This window comes from Heptranchias perlo, chromosome 32 (assembly GCF_035084215.1).
Source record: "Heptranchias perlo isolate sHepPer1 chromosome 32, sHepPer1.hap1, whole genome shotgun sequence".
Taxonomy (NCBI): Eukaryota; Metazoa; Chordata; class Chondrichthyes; order Hexanchiformes; family Hexanchidae; genus Heptranchias; species Heptranchias perlo.
In genome coordinates this window covers 1,871,522-1,892,874 of record NC_090356.1, presented here as the reverse complement: position 1 = coordinate 1,892,874, position 21,353 = coordinate 1,871,522, and the positions used below count along the sequence as shown (strand labels likewise).

Below are 21,353 nucleotides of genomic sequence, written 5' to 3'. Positions count from 1 at the left end.
ATGATTCCCAGCGTGACGGTGATTCCCAGAGTGACAGTGACGCCCAGGGTGACAGTGATTCCCAGCGTGACGGTGATTCCCAGAGTGACAGTGACTCCCAGAGTGACAGTGATTCCCAGCGTGACGGTGATTCCCAGAGTGACAGTGACGCCCAGGGTGACAGTGACGCCCAGGGTGACGATGATTCCCAGCGTGACGGTGATTCCCAGAGTGACAGTGACTCCCAGTGTGACGGTGACTCCCAGTGTTCGTGACTCCCAGTGTGACAGTGACTCCCAGTGTTCGTGACTCCCAGTGTGACAGTGACTCCCAGTGTTCGTGACTCCCAGTGTGACAGTGACTCCCAGTGTTAGTGACTCCCAGTGTGACAGTGACTCCCAGTGTGACAGTGACTCCCAGTGTGATAGCTTCCATCAGCTGCTGAGTGAAGGAAAGACACTTGTTCCTGAGCAAACCAGCATCTCCTGCTGGGCAGCTAAGGAATGTCGTTGGTGCAAATTCTGGAACAGGGATTAAGATATGCCATGGGGGTCTTTATGACCTAAAGAGGGACAAAATAAATAACAAAGAGAAAGATTGAACTGGGTATATGCAGCTGAACAGAGGGCAGGGCAGGGTTAATCTGAGATGCCATTGCACTTGAGAATTGCAGAATCTGAATTGGTTTACAGCCCAGCACCTCGTATGCAAACAGGACCGGACATGCAAATGGAGCAACTCGGTGCAAGAATGATGCTCACAGGTGTTCAAAATAAACTTGACTTTTGTTACCTCACGGTACATTGACGTGTGCTGGGTCCGATGACAAGATTCCTCTTCATATCAATTTATACGGAGTAGAGCTCACTCTAGGCTAATTGAATGTTGGCCTTTACCTCAAGAGGACTGGAATACAAAGGGGAGGAGATGATGCTTCAGCTGTATAGAGCCTTGGTCAGAGCCCGTCTGGAGAGACTGCATTCAGTTCTGGGCACTGCCCCTCAGGAAGGATATATTGGTGGTGGACACTATGGAAATGGTCTAGAATGTATGGCAGGCATTCTATATAAGTTCTGGTGTGTGACCCTGGGCATACCACTGCTATTCACTACCTGATTAAATTGGCAGTTTAGGTTCCCAGGGAACATGGGTTCACTTATAGAAACATAGAAAATAGGAGCAGGAGTAGGCCATTCGGCCCTTCGAGCCTGCTCCACTCATGGCTGAGCCTCTATCTCAATACCATATTCCCGCTCTCTCCACTCCCTTTGATGCCTTCTGTGTCTAGAAATCTATCTATCTCCTTCTTAAATATATTCAGTGACTTGGTCTCCACAGCCTTCTGTGGTAGAGAATTCCACAGGTTCACCATCCTCTGAGTGAAGAAATTTCTCCTCATCTCAGTCCTAAATGTCCTACCCCGTATCCTGAGACTGTGACCCCTCGTTCTGGACCCTCCCAGCCAGGGGAAACATCCTCCCTGCATCCAGTCTGTCTAGCCCTGTCAGAATTTTATGTTTCAATGAGATCCCCTCTCATTCTTCTGAACTCGAGTGACTACAGGCCCAGTCGATCCAATCTCTCCTCATACGACAGTCCTGCCATCCCAGGAATCAGTCTGGTGAACCTTCGCTGCACTCTCTCTACGACAAGTATATCCTTTCTTAGGTAAGGAGACCAAAACTGTGCACAATACTCCAGGTGTGGTCTCACCAAGGCCCTGTATAACTGCAGTGAGACAATGAAGAGAGCATGGGGAGGGTCACAATTGTAATCCTTTTAGTCCCTGTTTATTCAAATCAAAGATTTAAATTATTTTTACCAAACCTTCAAAATGAGTCGAGTTGACGGAACCAGGGAAACATCAAATGCTCTAAGGTCAGGCCTCACCACAGTAATACAGAGAACATATGATATAGAAACAGGCCATTTGGCCCATCCAGTCCATGCTGGTCTTTACCCTCCATACAAACAATTAGTCCTAATCACATTTACCCACTCAGTTCCCATATCCCTTCATGCCCTTTCCCTTCATCCACCTCTTTAAATTAATCTTGAATGTTTACACGAACCCTGGAAGTGAATCCCACAGCCTCACACCTCTCTGTGTGAAGAAGTTTCTCCTCCCCTCTGATCTAAATTGCTTACAATTAATCTTGTATCTATGGACCCTCAATCTAGATTCCTGGAAACAGTAACCTTTGTTCCAATGAAAAACGTCCAAATTTTTCAAGTCTTTCTTTGTATTTGTATTTCCTCATTCCAGGAAGCATCCTCGTGAATCTGCGCTGTCCCCTCTCTAATGCCTCAATATCCTTCCTATAGTGTGGAGCCCAAAACTATACACGGTCCTCCAACTGTGGTCTCACCAAGGTTTTATATAGATTCACTGTTACATCTCAACTTGCATATCCTATACCCCTTGTGATAAAACCTAAAGCCAGTCTGAACTGTGACTATCATTGGTCAGTCTTTGCCAAGTAAGCCCATCTGCTCAGGTTCTGTGCCATTGTTTGAAGTTCACAGTTCAGGATTTCATGGCTGGACAATGATCCATCCTGTAAAGACGGGGATGGACAGAGCAACCCAGCCAGGGCAAAACCATCGTCATCTGGACTGCCACGCCACAGAGTAAGGACACATCTCACTCGTAAATACCCCAAGCAATTTCTGCCTAAACGATCCACAAAGACCAAACAGGATGTTCACTAACAATGGGGGGTGCTGGAAATAAAGACAGGGTGTGACAGAGTGTGGAAAAGGAAAAGGAAGGTTAGTGTTTGGGATAGAGAGACTGTGTGAGGTTAGTGTCGGGATAGAGAGACTGTGTGAGGTTAGTGTTTGGGATAGAGAGACTGTGTGAGGTTAGTGTCGGGATAGAGAGACTGTGAGAGGTTAGTGTTTGGGATAGAGAGACTGTGTGAGGTTAGTGTTTGGGATAGAGAGACTGTGAGAGGTTAATGTCGGGATAGAGAGACTGTGAGAGGTTAGTGTTTGGGATAGAGAGACTGTGAGAGGTTAATGTCGGGATAGAGAGACTGTGAGAGGTTAATGTCGGGATAGAGAGACTGTGAGAGGTTAGTGTCGGGTTAGAGAGACTGTGAGAGGTTAGTGTTTGGGATAGAGAGACTGTGTGAGGTTAGTGTTTGGGATAGAGAGACTGTGAGAGGTTAGTGTTTGGGATAGAGAGACTGTGAGAGGTTAGTGTTTGGGATAGAGAGACTGTGAGAGGTTAGTGTTTGGGATAGAGAGACTGTGAGAGGTTAGTGTTTGGGATAGAGAGACTGTGTGAGGTTAGTGTTTGGGATAGAGAGACTGTGAGAGGTTAATGTCGGGATAGAGAGACTGTGAGAGGTTAGTATTTGGGATAGAGAGACTGTGAGAGGTTAATGTCGGGATAGAGAGACTGTGAGAGGTTAGTGTCGGGTTAGAGAGACTGTGAGAGGTTAGTGTTTGGGATAGAGAGACTGTGAGAGGTTAGTGTTTGGGATAGAGAGACTGTGAGAGGTTAATGTCGGGATAGAGAGACTGTGAGAGGTTAGTGTTTGGGATAGAGAGACTGTGAGAGGTTAGTGTTTGGGATAGAGAGACTGTGAGAGGTTAATGTCGGGATAGAGAGACTGTGAGAGGTTAGTGTTTGGGATAGAGAGACTGTGAGAGGTTAGTGTTTGGGATAGAGAGACTGTGTGAGGTTAGTGTCGGGTTAGAGAGACTGTGAGAGGTTAGTGTCGGGATAGAGAGACTGTGAGAGGTTAGTGTCGGGATAGAGAGACTGTGTGAGGTTCGTGTCGGGATAGAGAGACTGTGAGAGGTTAGTGTCGGGATAGAGAGACTGTGAGAGGTTAGTGTCGGGATAGAGAGACTGCGTGAGGTTCGTGTCGGGATAGAGAGACTGTGAGAGGTTAGTGTCGGGATAGAGAGACTGTGTGAGGTTCGTGTCGGGATAGAGAGACTGTGAGAGGTTAGTGTGGGGATAGAGAGACTGTGAGAGGTTAGTGTCGGGATAGAGAGACTGTGAGAGGTTAGTGTCGGGATAGAGAGACTGTGTGAGGTTCGTGTCGGGATAGAGAGACTGTGAGAGGTTAGTGTCGGGATAGAGAGACTGTGTGAGGTTCGTGTCGGGATAGAGAGACTGTGAGAGGTTAGTGTCGGGATAGAGAGACTGTGTGAGGTTCGTGTCGGGATAGAGAGACTGTGAGAGGTTAGTGTGGGGATAGAGAGACTGTGAGAGGTTAGTGTCGGGTTAGAGAGACTGTGAGAGGTTAGTGTCGGGTTAGAGAGACCATCAGAGTCAGGTGTGAAGCCTGCAGCTCAGATCTGTAATGATCCAGCGATGTGTACACAATGTTGGTAACTTCTAATGCAAATTGTGAGTGAGTGAAATCTTTCACCTGTGCCGGTGGCATTAACTCAGAAAGCCCTGTGCTCAAACACTCATCTTGTATTGTTCCAGCTCCTCGTCCCCTCTTCAGCATGTTTGACTTTCGTTATTGGATGGTTTTCTGTTTCGTTCCAATGGGGCCATGTTGTGAATCAGTGTCCGGAGCCGAAAGGGACCCGGCCAGGCATTTCCAGGCTGCTGGTGACTACATCCTCGGTGGGCTCTTTCCGATTTATTCCACTGTCATGAACATGAGCAGTGAATCAAAGTCAGAATCTATAAAGTGTGAAAGGTAAGTCCTGCTGTCTATCCTGGATTACCATCTGATCTCGTTCAGAGCCTGATGTGGGACTGACAGATGGCACCTGCTTCTGTCTCTATTCCCTACGGAGTTAGTTCAACAGCAACTTCTTCCATTTAAATAGTGCCTTTAATGTAGTAAAACATCCCAAGGTGCTTCACAGGAGCGTAAATCAGACAAAATTTGACACTGAGTCACATAAGGAGATATTAGGACAAAGCTTGGTCAAAGAGGGAGGTTTTAAGGAGAGTCTTAAAGTAGGAGAGAGAGGCTGATTAGGGAGGGAATTCCAGAGTTTAGGGTCCAGGCAGCTGAAGGCACGGTCGCCAATGGTGGAGCAATTAAAATCGGGGCTGCGCAAGAGGCCAGAATTGGAGGAGCTCAGAGATCTCGGAGGGTTGTAGGGCTGGAGGAGGTTACAGAGATAGGGAGGGGTGAGGCCATGGAGGGATTTGAAAACAAGGATGAGAATTTTAAAATCGAGGCGTTCCCGGACCGGGAGCCAATGTAGGTCAGTGAGCACGAGGGGTGATGGGAGAACGGGACTTGGTGCGAGTTAGGATGCGGGCAGCCAATTGCGGAATTGGTCGGGGCTACAATTGGCCACAGTATGGAGAGGCAAAAGCAGCCAGTGACCCTGAGCCTGCAATGTGTGGGTGGTCCTGTGGGGTGTGGGGGTGGGTGCGTATGTGGGTGTGTGTATGGGTGTGTTTGTTTGTGTGTGGGGGGGTGTTTGTGGGTGGGGAGTGTGTGTGGGTGGATACGTGTGCTTGTGTGTGTGTGTCTGTGTGTGTGTGTATGTTTGTGTGTGGGTAGGTGTGTGAGTATTTATGTTTGTGTGTGGGGGTGTGTGTTGGTGTGTGGGGGGGGGTGACTGTGTGTGGGTGTTGTGTGAGGGTGTGTGTGTGTGTCTGTGTGTGGGGTTGTGTTTGTGGGGGGGAGTGTGTGTGGGTGTGTGTGTTTGTGTGTGGGGTTGTGTTTGAGGGTGTGTGTGTGTGTGTGTGTGTGTTTGTGTTTGTGTGTGGGGTTGTGTTTGGGGGTGTGTGTGTGGGTGTGTGTTTGTGTTTGTGTGTGGGGTTGTGTTTGGGGGGGTGTGTGTGGGTGTGTGTTTGTGTTTGTGTGTGGGGTTGTGTTTGGGGGGGTGTGTGTGGGTGTGTGTTTGTGTTTGTGTGTGGGGTTGTGTTTGAGGGTGTGTGTGTGTGTGTGTGTTTGTGTTTGTGTGTGGGGTTGTGTTTGGGGGTGTGTGTGTGGGTGCCGGAGGGGGGAATGGACCAGGAACCACATTGACGATTCAGGATTGAGATCCCACCAATGCTCACTGTCGGGGCTCACACCTGAAGAATTAAAGGGGAGCAGTGTTGCGGAACTGAGATAGAATTCTACTTGTACAGAATGGAAACAGTCATCTCACTGTCTGTAAATGTTCTCCATTGAGTCTACAGCTGACATTAGGAACAGTAACCCCTCTCCCCCCAGCGCCCTGTGTTACTGACTGTATCTCTACTGATGTTAATCCCTCTCCCTCACACTGTCTCTCAGTAACCCCTCTCCCCCCAGCGCCCTGTGTTACTGACTGTATCTCTACTGATGTTAATCCCTCTCCCTCACACTGTCACTCAGTAACCCCTCTCCCCCAGCGCTCTGTGTTACTGACTGTATCTCTACTGATGTTAGTCCCTCTCCCTCACACTGTCACTCAGTAACCCCTCTCCCCCCAGCGCCCTGTGTTACTGACTGTATCTCTACTGATGTTAGTCCCTCTCCCTCACACTGTCACTCAGTAACCCCTCTCCCCCAGCGCTCTGTGTTACTGACTGTATCTCTACTGATGTTAATCCCTCTCCCTCACACTGTCACTCAGTAACCCCTCTCCCCCCAGCGCCCTGTGTTACTGACTGTATCTCTACTGATGTTAGTCCCTCTCCCTCACACTGTCACTCAGTAACCCCTCTCCCCCCAGCGCCCTGTGTTACTGACTGTATCTCTACTGATGTTAGTCCCTCTCCCTCACACTGTCACTCAGTAACCCCTCTCCCCCAGCGCCCTGTGTTACTGACTGTATCTCTACTGATGTTAATCCCTCTCCCTCACACTGTCACTCAGTAACCCCTCTCCCCCCAGCGCCCTGTGTTACTGACTGTATCTCTACTGATGTTAGTCCCTCTCCCTCACACTGTCACTCAGTAACCCCTCTCCCCCAGCGCCCTGTGTTACTGACTGTATCTCTACTGATGTTAATCCCTCTCCCTCACACTGTCACTCAGTAACCCCTCTCCCCCAGCGCCCTGTGTTACTGACTGTATCTCTACTGATGTTAATCCCTCTCCCTCACACTGTCACTCAGTAACCCCTCTCCCCCCAGCGCCCTGTGTTACTGACTGTATCTCTACTGATGTTAATCCCTCTCCCTCACACTGTCTCTCAGTAACCCCTCTCCCCCCAGCGCCCTGTGTTACTGACTGTATCTCTACTGATGTTAATCCCTCTCCCTCACACTGTCACTCAGTAACCCCTCTCCCCCAGCGCTCTGTGTTACTGACTGTATCTCTACTGATGTTAATCCCTCTCCCTCACACTGTCACTCAGTAACCCCTCTCCCCCCAGCGCCCTGTGTTACTGACTGTATCTCTACTGATGTTAGTCCCTCTCCCTCACACTGTCACTCAGTAACCCCTCTCCCCCCAGCGCCCTGTGTTACTGACTGTATCTCTACTGATGTTAGTCCCTCTCCCTCACACTGTCACTCAGTAACCCCTCTCCCCCAGCGCCCTGTGTTACTGACTGTATCTCTACTGATGTTAATCCCTCTCCCTCACACTGTCACTCAGTAACCCCTCTCCCCCCAGCGCCCTGTGTTACTGACTGTATCTCTACTGATGTTAGTCCCTCTCCCTCACACTGTCACTCAGTAACCCCTCTCCCCCAGCGCCCTGTGTTACTGACTGTATCTCTACTGATGTTAATCCCTCTCCCTCACACTGTCACTCAGTAACCACTCTCCCCCAGCGCCCTGTGTTACTGACTGTATCTCTACTGATGTTAATCCCTCTCCCTCACACTGTCACTCAGTAACCCCTCTCCCCCAGCGCCCTGTGTTACTGACTGTATCTCTACTGATGTTAATCCCTCTCCCTCACACTGTCTCTCAGTAACCCCTCTCCCCCAGCGCCCTGTGTTACTGACTGTATCTCTACTGATGTTAATCCCTCTCCCTCACACTGTCTCTCAGTAACCCCTCTCCCCCAGCGCCCTGTGTTACTGACTGTATCTCTACTGATGTTAATCCCTCTCCCTCACACTGTCTCTCAGTAACCCCTCTCCCCCAGCGCCCTGTGTTACTGACTGTATCTCTACTGATGTTAATCCCTCTCCCTCACACTGTCACTCAGTAACCCCTCTCCCCCAGTGCCCTGTGTTACTGACTGTATCTCTACTGATGTTAGTCCCTCTCCCTCACACTGTCACTCAGTAACCCCTCTCCCCCAGTGCCCTGTGTTACTGACTGTATCTCTACTGATGTTAATGCAGCTCCCTCACACTGTCACTCAGTAACCCCTCTCCCCCCAGCGCCCTGTGTTACTGACTGTATCTCGACTGATGTTAATCCCTCTCCCTCACACTGTCACTCAGTAACCCCTCTCCCCCAGCGCCCTGTGTTACTGACTGTATCTCGACTGATGTTAATCCCTCTCCCTCACACTGTCACTCAGTAACCCCTCTCCCCCCAGCGCCCTGTGTTACTGACTGTATCTCGACTGATGTTAATCCCTCTCCCTCACACTGTCACTCAGTAACCCCTCTCCCCCCAGCGCCCTGTGTTACTGACTGTATCTCGACTGATGTTAATCCCTCTCCCTCACACTGTCACTCAGTAACCCCTCTCCCCCCAGCGCCCTGTGTTACTGACTGTGTCTCTACTGATGTTAATCCCTCTCCCTCACACTGTCACTCAGTAACCTCCTTCCATTGATGGGAATGAACAGGTTGTGGATTTGTATGAAGCCTCTTTGCTGAGAATGCCCCGCTATTACGGTTCAGTCTAACGGTTAGTTCCTGGCCTTTACCCTCCGCTCCTTATTGCAGATTCGATCCAGAAGCTTTCCGCTGGCTTCAGGCAATGAAGTTTGCCATTGAAGAGATCAATAACTCGAGCTTGCTCCTACCGGACGTGTGCCTCGGATACGACATCCAGGACACTTGCCTTGAATCCACGGTTGCAATGCAATCCGCCATTTCCTTCTTGGCCACAAAGGATGGAGAGGGGTTTGAAGCGAAGTGTGATTACACGGACTATATCACACGGGTGGTGGCCGCCATTGGCCCCTCTACCTCCGAGATTTCCAGGGTGATCGCACAACTCTTCAGCTTTCTCCTCGTTCCACAGGTATGAGGGCAACAACCAATCTCTGGGGTGAGGGTCACAATCATTCTTGGGAATCAAACAGCGATTTCAGACAACCATACAGCACACAAGGAGGCCATTCAGCCCATCATGCCTGTGCTAGCTCTTTGAAAGAGCTCTCCAATTATTCCCACCCCCTGCTCTTTCCCCACAGCCCAAAAATATTTCCTTTTCAAGTATTTATCCAATTCCCTCTTGAAAGTTACCATTGAATCTGCTTCCACCGCCCTTTCAGGCAGTGAATTCCAGATCATAACAACTCGCTGTGTAAAAAACATTCTCCTCATCTCCCCTCTCATTCTATTGTTGGGTGAGGACAGTATTGGGTCAGCTGCGATGGTCCCCATGATCAAATAGCCTAGTGACACTCAGTGCCTGAGCTCATGCACCAAGAACAGGCCCATGGGGAGGTGTGAAATGTGATCAGTGCCAGTGAATCTGTACCCCACTGAGAGGCAGCACCGTCTAGATAACGGGGGGGGGGGAACTGGGAAAAGGGGATTTCTTTCTTAAAACCAGCAACTCCTAAAATATTCTTAGTATCTTTCAGGTTATTTATGGCAAATATTTCAGGTTAAGTGGTGACTGCTTGTAACAGGGAGATACTGGTTCGGGCAAAATGTTGAACATCCTGCACCACTGACTGTATCTCTACTGATGTTAATCCCTCTCCCTCACACTGTCTCTCAGTAACCCCTCTCCCCCCAGCGCCCTGTGTTACTGACTGTATCTCTACTGATGTTAATCCCTCTCCCTCACACTGTCACTCAGTAACCCCTCTCCCCCAGTGCCCTGTGTTACTGACTGTATCTCTACTGATGTTAATCCCTCTCCCTCACACTGTCTCTCAGTAACCCCTCTCCCCCCAGCGCCCTGTGTTACTGACTGTATCTCTACTGATGTTAATCCCTCTCCCTCACACTGTCACTCAGTAACCCCTCTCCCCCCAGCGCCCTGTGTTACTGACTGTATCTCTACTGATGTTAATCCCTCTCCCTCACACTGTCACTCAGTAACCCCTCTCCCCCAGCACCCTGTGTTACTGACTGTATCTCTACTGATGTTAGTCCCTCTCCCTCACACTGTCACTCAGTAACCCCTCTCCCCCAGCGCCCTGTGTTACTGACTGTATCTCTACTGATGTTAATCCCTCTCCCTCACACTGTCACTCAGTAACCCCTCTCCCCCCAGCGCTCTGTGTTACTGACTGTATCTCTACTGATGTTAATCCCTCTCCCTCACACTGTCTCTCAGTAACCCCTCTCCCCCCAGCGCTCTGTGTTACTGACTGTATCTCTACTGATGTTAATCCCTCTCCCTCACACTGTCACTCAGTAACCCCTCTCCCCCCAGCGCTCTGTGTTACTGACTGTATCTCTACTGATGTTAATCCCTCTCCCTCACACTGTCACTCAGTAACCCCTCTCCCCCAGCGCCCTGTGTTACTGACTGTATCTCTACTGATGTTAATCCAGCTCCCTCATGTGTAACTATACGGTTGGGGATTTTTTCCAGGTTAGTTATGCTGCTTCAAGTAACCTATTTAGCGACAAGATGACTTTCCCGTCGTTTTTCCGGACGATTCCTCCAGATGAAGTCCAGGCCACAGCCATGGTCTCGATTGTGGAGATGTTTAAGTGGAACTGGATCGCGGTGATCGGGACGGATAACATGTACGGGCGACGGGGAATGGAGCACTTCACGAAACTCATCACCAAAACAGGGGCTTGTATTGCGTACGAGGAGCTGATCCCCGTGAACCTACCGGGCAGCAAATTTCAGATGAAAATGGTGTCGGTCATCGCGAATATCGTCCGCTCGCGGGTTAACGTCACGGCCGTGTTCGCTGACTATCGTTACGCTGAGTCATTGGTGAGGATAATTGTGGAGGAGAAGGTGACGGGCAAGGTGTGGATTGCTAGCGAAGCCTGGGTCACCTCGGAGGCAGTCGCCAGCTCCCCAAACATCTCAAGCATTGGGACCATTCTGGGCCTGGCCATTAAAAGTGGCCGTATCCCTGGGTTCGAACAGTACATATCTGCCATACAGGCTCTTAACCATCTGACCAGTCAGAAGCCTCAAAGGTGCAGCAGTGATGAGAAGCACCTGGAAGAGTTCAACAATTGTTCAACGCTGTCTGCCGAGGGAGACCGGCAGCGCATTCCATTTAATGTCTACTCTGCAGTCTATGCCGTGGCCCACGCTCTCCACCAGCTGCTCCGTTGTGAGTCTGGAAGGTGCAACAGGGCCTCCATTTACCCATGGCAGGTGAGCCAGGCAGTGGGGGCATCGCAGAGACACATCCAATGCAATCAGCTCTCAATGAGACATTAGAATAATCATAGTATCATCGTAGGTACAGCATAGAAGGAGGCCATTCAGCCCATTGTGCCTGTGCCGGCTCTTTGAAAGAGCTATCCAATTAGTCCCATTCCCCTGCTCTTTCCCCAGAGCCCTGCAAATTTTTCCTTTTCAAGCATTTATCAAATTCCCTTTTGAAAGTTATTCTTGAATTTTTGCCTCCACCGCCCTTTCAGGCAGTGAATTCCAGTTCACAACAACTCACTGCGTAAAAAAAATGTTTCCTCATGCTCTTTTGTCATTTACCTTAAATCTGTGTTCTCTGGTTACCGACCCGTCCGCCACTGGAAACAGTTTCTCCTTATTTATTCCATCAAAACCGTTCATAATTTTGAACACCTCTATCAAATCTCCCCTTAACCTTCTCTGTTCGAAGGGGAAAAGAAAGACTTGCATTTACAACATGGTCTCTAAGAAACATCTCAAAGTGCTTCATACAGTCAGTTAGTCTGAAGTGCAGTGAATGTTGTTATATTGGTGAATGTGTCAGCCAATTTGCTTACAATGGATCCAATAATGGCCAATTAATCTGCCCGAGCTCAGAACTCGCATCTTTCTTTAGTTTCTCCCCTCATGCCCTCTCTGAGCTCATCTTGACCATGAGACCCACCTCCTGCTCCCTCAACCCTATTCCCACCAAACTGCTGACCACCCAACTTCCCTTCCTGGCCCCCATGTTAGCTGATATTGTTAATGGTTCCCTCTCCTCAGGTGCTGTCTCCCTCCCCTTCAAATCTGCCATCATCACCCCCCTCCTCAAAAAACCCATTCTTGACCCCTCTGTCCTTGCAGACTTGTTTAAAATTTTAAAATCGAGGCGTTCCAGACCGGGAGCCAATGTAGGTCAGCGAGATGGGTGAACAGGACTTGGTGCGAGTTAGGATACGGGCAGCAGAGTTTTAGATGAGCTCAAGTTTACGGAGGGTGGAAGATGGGAGGCCGGTCAGGAGAGCATTGGAATAGTCTATTCTGGAGTTAACAAAAGCATGGATGAGGGTTTCAGCAGCAGATGAGCTGAGGCAGGGGCAGAGACGGGTGATGTTATGAAGGTGAAAGTTGGCAGCCTTGGTGATGGAGCGGATATGGGGTCAGAAGCTCACCTCAGGGTCAAACAGGACGCTGAGGTTGAAAACGGTCTGGTTCAGCCTCAGACAGTGGCCAGGAAGAGGGGTGGGGTCAGTGGCTAGGGAACGGAGTTTGTGGTGGGGACCAAAGACAATATTTAATTGGAGGACAGACAGCTGACAGACAATCGGACAGACATCATTCTCTTTTATATATTGTCTTCTCATTTTCCTCTCTGAATAAAGCTCTTGGTTTCCATCCAGCTCCTCGGGGAACTCGCTCGAGTCAACTTCACTCTCCACAGCAGAGCCATTTTCTTCAACAAACATGGAGACCCACCGACAGGATACGACATTATTAACTGGCAATGGAAAGATGGGAATCCAATGCCGGAGTTCAGACTGATTGGGGAATACAGAGCACAGGACAACAAACTTGTAATTAATACATCCCTCATCTACTGGAACTCTCCTCAGAACAAGGTAAAAGGGGTCTCCTCACTCCATGCCCTCATCTCTCCACCTCCATCACCCCTCCCCCCAATTTTCCCTTAAAAGATGCAATCATCTCTGCGCCAAATCATTCCATGCTCTAATAACCTGCTACGTAAAGAAATCTCTCCTCACCGTCCCTCCTCACTCACAGTGAGAAATTTAAATTATTGACCCTCGTCACTGAGTCCCCAACCAATGGAAATAGCCTGTTCTTATTCTCCACCAACCCCCCATTGAGCCTGCTCTGCTCCAGTGGAAATAGTCGCAGTATCTCAAGTCTCTTCCTATATCTATAGTTTCCTATTCCTGGCGAATCTACGCTGTGCACACTCTGTGGCTTTATTTTATCGAGTCTTTTATGTGACAAACATCTCATGGCTCCTTACAGGGGGAGCAGGAGGTGGCAGGGGAGCTAGAGATGATGACCAATGGAGACTGAAGGGTGAGTTTGAACAGAGTTTTGAAGAAGGGAGGTGGAGCAAGACTGAGAAGGTTGGTGGTTGAAGGCACATAGTCAGTGAGACACACACACACACACAGACTTAGACAGAGACAAATACACACACAGAGACACAGACAGAGACACACACACAGACCGAGAGACACATACAGACAGAGAGACACAGACAGATGATCTGAGCTGGATGAGTTGGGAGTGTGTGCTGGGACTTGGAGCTGGTGAAGATTCCAGTGCAATGAGGACGAGGATTTAGAAGTTGATACATTGGAGAACAAGGAGCCAGCAGAGATCAGGGGCACAGGGCACATGGGATTCAGTACAGGGGAGGGTGAGGCAGCAGAGTTTGGGTTGAACCCACCTTATCCGAGCACTGACTTTATCACTAATGGAAGAGCTTTTACCCTTAAAAAGTAAAATTCCTTTTACTCTTACTGTCAGATTCCTGGCTCCAACTGCTCCACTTCCTGCGGGCCTGGGCAGATTAAAATGGTGAAAGGATATCTTTCCTGCTGCTACGAGTGTGCCGATTGTCCAGCAGGAACGTTTCAGAGTGACGGTAGGTCTTGGACATTTTCCCGTACTCCAATCTGCAACTCAAGGAAGCACCAGTTACAGGCCCACAGTGTCCATCACAGGGGGAGTCCCAGATACAGGCCCTCATTGTCCATCACAGGGGGAGTCCCAGATACAGGCCCACAGTGTTCATCACAGGGGGAGTCCCAGATACAGGCCCTCATTGTCCATCACAGGGGGAGTCCCAGATACAGGCCCTCATTGTCCATCATAGGGAGAGTCCCAGATACAGGCCCTCATTGTCCATCATAGGGAGAGTCCCAGATACAGACCCTCATTGTCCATCACAGGGGGAGTCCCAGACACAGGCCCTCAGTGTCCATCACAGCGGGAGTCCCAGATACAGGCCCTCAGTGTCCATCACAGCGGGAGTCCCAGATACAGGCCCTCAGTGTCCATCACAGGGGGAGTCCCAGATACAGGCCCTCAATGTCCATCACAGGGGGAGTCCCAGATACAGGCCCACAGTGTCCATCACAGCGGGAGTCCCAGATACAGGCCCTCAATGTCCATCACAGGGGGAGTCCCAGATACAGGCCCACAGTGTCCATCACAGGGGGAGTCCCAGATACAGGCCCACAGTGTCCATCACAGGGGGAGTCCCAGATACAGGCCCTCATTGTCCATCATAGGGAGAGTCCCAGATACAGGCCCTCAATGTCCATCACAGGGGGAGTCCCAGATACAGGCCCACAGTGTCCATCACAGCGGGAGTCCCAGATACAGGCCCTCAATGTCCATCACAGGGGGAGTCCCAGATACAGGCCCACAGTGTCCATCACAGGGGGAGTCCCAGATACAGGCCCACAGTGTCCATCACAGGGGGAGTCCCAGATACAGGCCCTCATTGTCCATCATAGGGAGAGTCCCAGATACAGGCCCTCAATGTCCATCACAGGGGGAGTCCCAGACACAGGCCCTCAGTGTCCATCACAGGGGGAGTCCCAGATACAGGCCCACAGTGTCCATCACAGGGGGAGTCCCAGATACAGGCCCTCAATGTCCATCACAGGGGGAGTCCCAGATACAGGCCCACAGTGTCCATCACAGGGGGAGTCCCAGATACAGGCCCTCAATGTCCATCACAGGGGGAGTCCCAGATACAGGCCCACAGTGTCCATCACAGGGGGAGTCCCAGATACAGGCCCTCAGTGTCCATCACAGGGGGAGTCCCAGATACAGGCCCACAGTCTGCACCTCACCAGTCAGGCGAGTTCCGAAAGTTTCCTAAACTTCCAGCCACCATTGTGAATTCAGTTAAATCAAATCACAGATCAACAAATGCCTCCAGACTGCTCTGTGTTAAACACAAGAGATAAATGAAACATCAGTCTGTCTGCCCCCAGCCCCCAACTCAAGGGAAGGAAGGGAATGGGCATAGTTAGCCGAGTAACTGGACTGATTTTGACTGGTTTAGGTTTGCCGGGGGCGGGGGGGGGGGAGCAAAAACTGAGGAGAACATGCCTTGTGATTGGAGGATTGCGTCCAGAGCCCTCCCCTTCGGAGTCTCCGGATGGTCCAGACCCTGACCGTCCCGAGCCAGTGAGAGTCCCTTGGCTGAAGGAGGCTCGGGAGTGAGGTCCTGAACTGAAGGGGTGGGTGAACAGATCGATACACGAGTCCCTCCGATTCAGTAACAACCTTCCCCTCCCCACAGAGAACCAGTGCGTTCCGTGCCAGAAGAACGAGTGGTCGTTGTCGCAGAGTGTGGATTGCCAGAACAAAACCATTGAGTTCCTGCGGTGGACGGACACACTGACCATCCTACTGGCCTCGCTGACCAGCGTGGGTCTCCTCGTCATAGCAGCAACAACCGCCATTTTCATCCTCAATCTGAACACCCCCATGGTCCAGCTGGCCGGAGGGACCACCTGTCTGATGATGCTGGTTTCCATGGCCATCTCCTGCTGCGGCCTTTACTGTTTCATGGGGCAGCCTAACTGGTTGCTCTGTACCATCAGGCAGCCCATTTTCTCAATTGGTCTGGCTGGCTGCTTGTCAGCTATGCTGGTGAAGTCCTTCCAAGCGGGCGGTCTGTTCGGAGGGTCTGGTTACTTCCCGCAATGGTGTCCCGGGTTTCTGAGGCACAACGGCAGGTATCTGGTGGTCTGTTCACTCCTCCTCCTTCAGGTCGCTCTGTGCCTGTTCTGGCAGTCTACGTCCCCTCCCGTCGTCTTCGCAAACTACGACATTTCCGTCACAGAAATAGTCATGGAGTGTGACGAGGGCTCAGCAACTGGCTTTGGGCTACTGCTGGGCTACAATGGTTTGCTCGCCCTCGCATGCTTCCTGTGCACTTTCATGAGCCAAAGCTCAGCCAATACCTACAACCTGGCTAGACACATCACCTTCGCCATGCTCATCTATCTCATTGCCTGGGTCTTCTTCATTCCAGCCTACGCCACTGCCAAGGGCAAGTTTGTCTCCTCCATGCAGCTGTTTGCAGGTCTGGTGAGCATGTATGGAATCATCACTGCCTACTTCCTGCCCAAATGCTACATCATTCTCCTTAAACCTGAGTACAACACCCAGTCTTACTGTCAGAGCCCTGCTGGGAATCCTCCGCCCACCACTGAATCCCAGTGACACGCTGCCCCAGCTCACTGGCGGGAGCCCACAGCGACACCAATCATTAATTCTGCTAATTTATTATTCCCCCATTTGGTCTCCCCATCCCCACCCCCCGATTCATCCCTCGCCCAAGAGTCCATTCTTCATGTGAGCCCCAGCAGTGTTGACAGGTGATTGGACAGTGGGGACACTTACCTGACGCCCAGACACTCTCACTCTGCATGGAAGGTCACTGGCTAGGGATCAGGGCTAGAATTCTGGCTAATATTCCCCTCCCGAGCCCAGGGCCTGTAGCGACCCCACTGCCTCAGTCTTGCTTTTAATGAGAGCAACGATGGGACGATCCGGAATGCCGGTGAAGCTCCAACAACTGATCGGGCCTGGACCGCCCTGCGAGCTGCCTGTAGCATCAACCCACAGAATCTGCAGTCTGCTATCAAAATTGCTGTTTCAGTCCAGTAAAGAACTCCGCACCTACCAACCCCAACTTCACCCCATCCCCCCAAACTCATCCCCATCCCCCCCACCCCAGCCTCATCCCCACCAAACTCATCCCCATCCCCACCCACCCCAACCTCATCCCCGTCCCCCCCAACTTCATCCCCATCCCCACCCACCCCAACCCCTTAACCCAACCCCATCCCCACCCAACCCAACATGCCAAACTCATCCCTACCCCCACGGATCTCACTCTGCCTCACCTTAAGTTACTTCGGACCCAGTGTTGAGCAGGTGCTGTCCCGGGGGACGGGTGGTGAATACCAGCATGGGCCCTCACCACTGGGGCTGGGATGCTAGCCCTTCTCTGGTGCCAGTGGTGCCTACTCTTCCTGGTACTTGCTTTTCCTGATCCAATAGGAAAATCAAGATGATGTTTGCTCAGCTTTGCATTTTTCAAATAAATATAAGATCAGTGGAGGTCAGGGCGTGTGGTGCGTTGAACCCGGCCGTACTCCACCAGTCAGTCAGGCGTTCATATCAATCGGCATATTCCAGCTCGCCATGTAATAGAACGGTGTTGCTATCATGTCAGTGTCTGCGTGTACTTCTAAATAAATGGAGATCCTGGAACAAGAGGCCCTTCTCTGTCTTTACTGATACCAATAAAGCAGGTGAGCTCTCGCTCCCCCAAGCCATGACCGGTGTAAACAGTCGCACACTGAGCCCAGGAGGATTTCGATTCTGGTTATTCAGCCTTGGTTTGACTGACAGCCTGTTTGTTTGTTTATTTTCTCCCCTCGGAGAAAGAGCAGGCTGGTAACCCAATCTGCGGGACATCGACGCTGCCCCAACAATAGCCACGGCAGGAGGCCCATGGCATCAGCACAAGAGCAACTCTCACTGCTGCCGGGCTGACAATCTATTCTGGCACATGATTTAGAGTTGTGGCCGATTTATTCCCAAGACCACACAATTCAATGTCTAAAGAGTGGAGTTGTGTTCCAGGTGATGTGCAGATCAGTGAGCGTGAAATTTAAATTAATAAACAGGATGAACAGGCAATGACATCAATCAGTTTACAATGCAAATAATATTCAAACTAGTCAGCCAAAGCTATGGAAATGTCCCAGTGTAACTGAGCTTTTCCAACAGGCTTGATGGGACAGTGTAGAGGGAGCTTTACTCTGTATCTAACCTGTGCTGCACCTGCCCTGGGAGTGTTTGATGGGACAGTGAAGAGGGAGCTTTATTCTGTATCTAATCCGTGCTGTACCTGCGCTGGGAGTGTTTGATGGGACAGTGTAGAGGGAGCTTTACTCTGTATCTAATCCGTGCTGTACCTGCCCTGGGAGTGTTTGATGGGACAGTGTAGAGGGAGCTTTACTCTGTATCTAACCCTGTACCTGCCCTGGGAGTGTTTGATGGGACAGTGTAGAGGGAGCTTTACTCTGTATCTAACCCGTGCTGTACCTGCCCCGGGAGTGTTTGATGGGACAGTGTAGAGGGAGCTTTACTCTGTATCTAACACGTGCTGTATCCATGTCAGCAGCAAGCAATTCCTCCATGACCAGCCATCCCTCCACACTGTGGCTGTGTGACTGGGGTGATCCCAATCTCACCACGCTGGACTCTCATGGCCTTCATCAAACATTCTTTCCACAAGTTCCATGTAAACAAAATAAAACTGGACAAAGATACAGCAAGGGGAAAAAGGAAAATAAAAACAAAATAAGGCAGAAAAAAATGTAAATTTTTTAGTGTTTAAAATAGCTTTTACACTGAGGCAGCGATATATTAACTATAGAAACACAGGATCTGAATACAATATCTACAACACTGGTACACACACTGACACCTCCCAGCTGCCAGCTGATCTGCAGTCTGGGCTGAACTTCTTTCAGTGAGTTTGATCTACAGAATAGTTATAATAATTAATTTAATAAAATTTAATCTCCTACTGTACATTTCTTTTTACATTTTCTCATAATTCTGATTAGCATTCTGGAACTTTCTGATAAATCTTTGCATTCTCTGTCAGTTTTATTATTACGATCCAGCTCACCAAAGTCTATTAAACCTATGTTGAAAGAGTGAGCCGACCTCACACAGTCTCCGTTATCCTCCGTGCTCTCAGTCCTGGGTATCCATGAGGTGGCCCCAGATGAAGCAATGTTTGAAGTTACCTTTGTTTGACAAAAGGCTAAAATTGAAAGTCTTTACTGACGAGCTTTTAAGTGTTTCTTTTCTTCAAAGAATGTTACAGAGCTCTGGAATGTTGGTACTTGTGCAAATATAACAGCATTCACACACACAGATTCACACTCACTGTCCCCCGAGGCACACACTAGTGTACAGACGTGTGACAAGGAATGGAGTCAAAGAGAGAGCTTAGCTTAGTCCAGTGCCCCGCACACTCCTGGGCACTGAATGAGGGCTGTATTTACACCTAGTGGAATCAAATCCAACTCTCTACACTGCACCATTTCCTCATTCTCCGAATAACAGGAAAATGTCACTTCCCACGGGATCTCCTACAGTCAGTCTGCTCTCTTGGCATTTTTGTTCAGTTCCAGCTCCCAGGTCCCTCGAAACACGGGATCCTGAACATCAGAGACACAGCAGCACCCATCCAGCCCCGTGAAGACTATTTCATTGCACTGCTGCCTGGGATAAAGGGCGCAGGATATCTGGGGCGGGGATGTCGGGATATCTGGGGCGGGGATGTCGGGATATCTGGGGCGGGGATGTCGGGATATCTGGGGCGGGGATGTCGGGATATCTGGGGCGGGGATGTCGGGATATCTGGGGTTAGTTCGGGATGGGGGGGGGGGTCTCGCAGGCTGGTTAATGGGGGAGGACCCAGGCACAGCAGAGGCTCAGGTCATCCTTATGAGGCATGAAAGACTCCTGCTTCTTCTGGCCCCACGAAGAAATGTTTTCAAACTTATATGTACTCCATGTACCTTACAGAGCACTGATTTGCACTGATCTGCCAGGAGCTCCAACAATCGCCCAAACCAGCGCCGTTAAAATGGTGAATCAGTGGGAACGGAGCGGGAAATGGAGCCGCTGCATTTTAACTATCCCCCAACGCCACCCCCCTCCCAGGCAATCAGGGAGAATTAAAATTCTTCTATTGCCTCTACAACGCAGATGGTCTCTTGATTCTGCAGCATGTAGGCTGTGTGCTGCACATCTCCCTACACTCTCACTGATAGAACCAGGGAGCTTCTCCCCCCCCCTCTCCCCCCCCCCCTCTCCTCTCCTCTCCCCCCCTGGTCACCGCAGACACACAGCCCAGGAACACATTTGGAATATCAGTTTGTGAAATCGATAGATTGAATAAATAATTCAGCAGGGACAGTGATCGGGGCTTTGAACAAACACAGAAAATGGGTCAAATGAGATAAATGACTTTGCATGTTAGGGTTGGGTGGTTGGATGTCTCCTTTCGGTTCAATACAAAGCCAGGCGCAGACACTGATTTGGTGAGATTGCTGAGGGGCATTGCTGAGGCTCCAAATCATTTGCCCATTTGCCGATATTTTAAACATTTTTTTCAAGAAATTCAACAGACACCCGTCCTCAGTTGACTCAGTGGGTAAATGCACCGCCCAGTGAGGGACTGAGAGACACGGAGCAGGAGAGCACCGCCCGGTGAGGGACTGAGCCCCACGGAGCAGGAGAGCACCGCCCGGTGTGGGACTGAGCCCCACGGAGCAGGAGAGCACCGCCCGGTGTGGGACTGAGCCCCACGGAGCAGGAGAGCACCGCCCAGTGAGGGACTGAGAGACACGGAGCAGGAGAGCACCGCCCGGTGTGGGACTGAGCCCCATGGAGCAGGAGAGCACCGCCCGGTGTGGGACTGAGCCCCACGGAGCAGGAGAGCACCGCCCGGTGTGGGACTGAGAGACACGGAGCAGGAGAGCACCGCCTGGTGTGGGACTGAGCCCCACGGAGCAGGAGAGCACCGCCCGGTGTGGGACTGAGAGACACGGAGCAGGAGAGCACCGCCTGGTGTGGGACTGAGAGACACGGAGCAGGAGAGCACCGCCCGGTGTGGGACTGAGCCCCATGGAGCAGGAGAGCACCGCCCGGTGTGGGACTGAGCCCCACGGAGCAGGAGAGCACCGCCCAGTGAGGGACTGAGAGACACGGAGCAGGAGAGCACCGCCCGGTGTGGGACTGAGCCCCATGGAGCAGGAGAGCACCGCCCGGTGTGGGACTGAGCCCCACGGAGCAGGAGAGCACCGCCCGGTGTGGGACTGAGAGACACGGAGCAGGAGAGCACCGCCTGGTGTGGGACTGAGCCCCACGGAGCAGGA

The 21,353-nt window shown here is 50.8% G+C and overlaps 1 protein-coding gene across 1 annotated transcript; it reads left to right on the top strand.

The window, feature by feature from the left end:
• Window positions 1-16,602, top strand: LOC137300780 (taste receptor type 1 member 3-like). The gene is made up of 7 exons (XM_067970041.1): window positions 1-280; window positions 4,433-4,652; window positions 8,745-9,045; window positions 10,579-11,331; window positions 12,753-12,971; window positions 13,882-13,999; window positions 15,674-16,602. Exons 1-7 carry the CDS (start codon window positions 1-3, stop codon window positions 16,600-16,602), a joined length of 2,820 nt encoding a protein of 939 aa, XP_067826142.1.
• The last annotated feature ends 4,751 nt before the right edge of the window (window positions 16,603-21,353 follow it).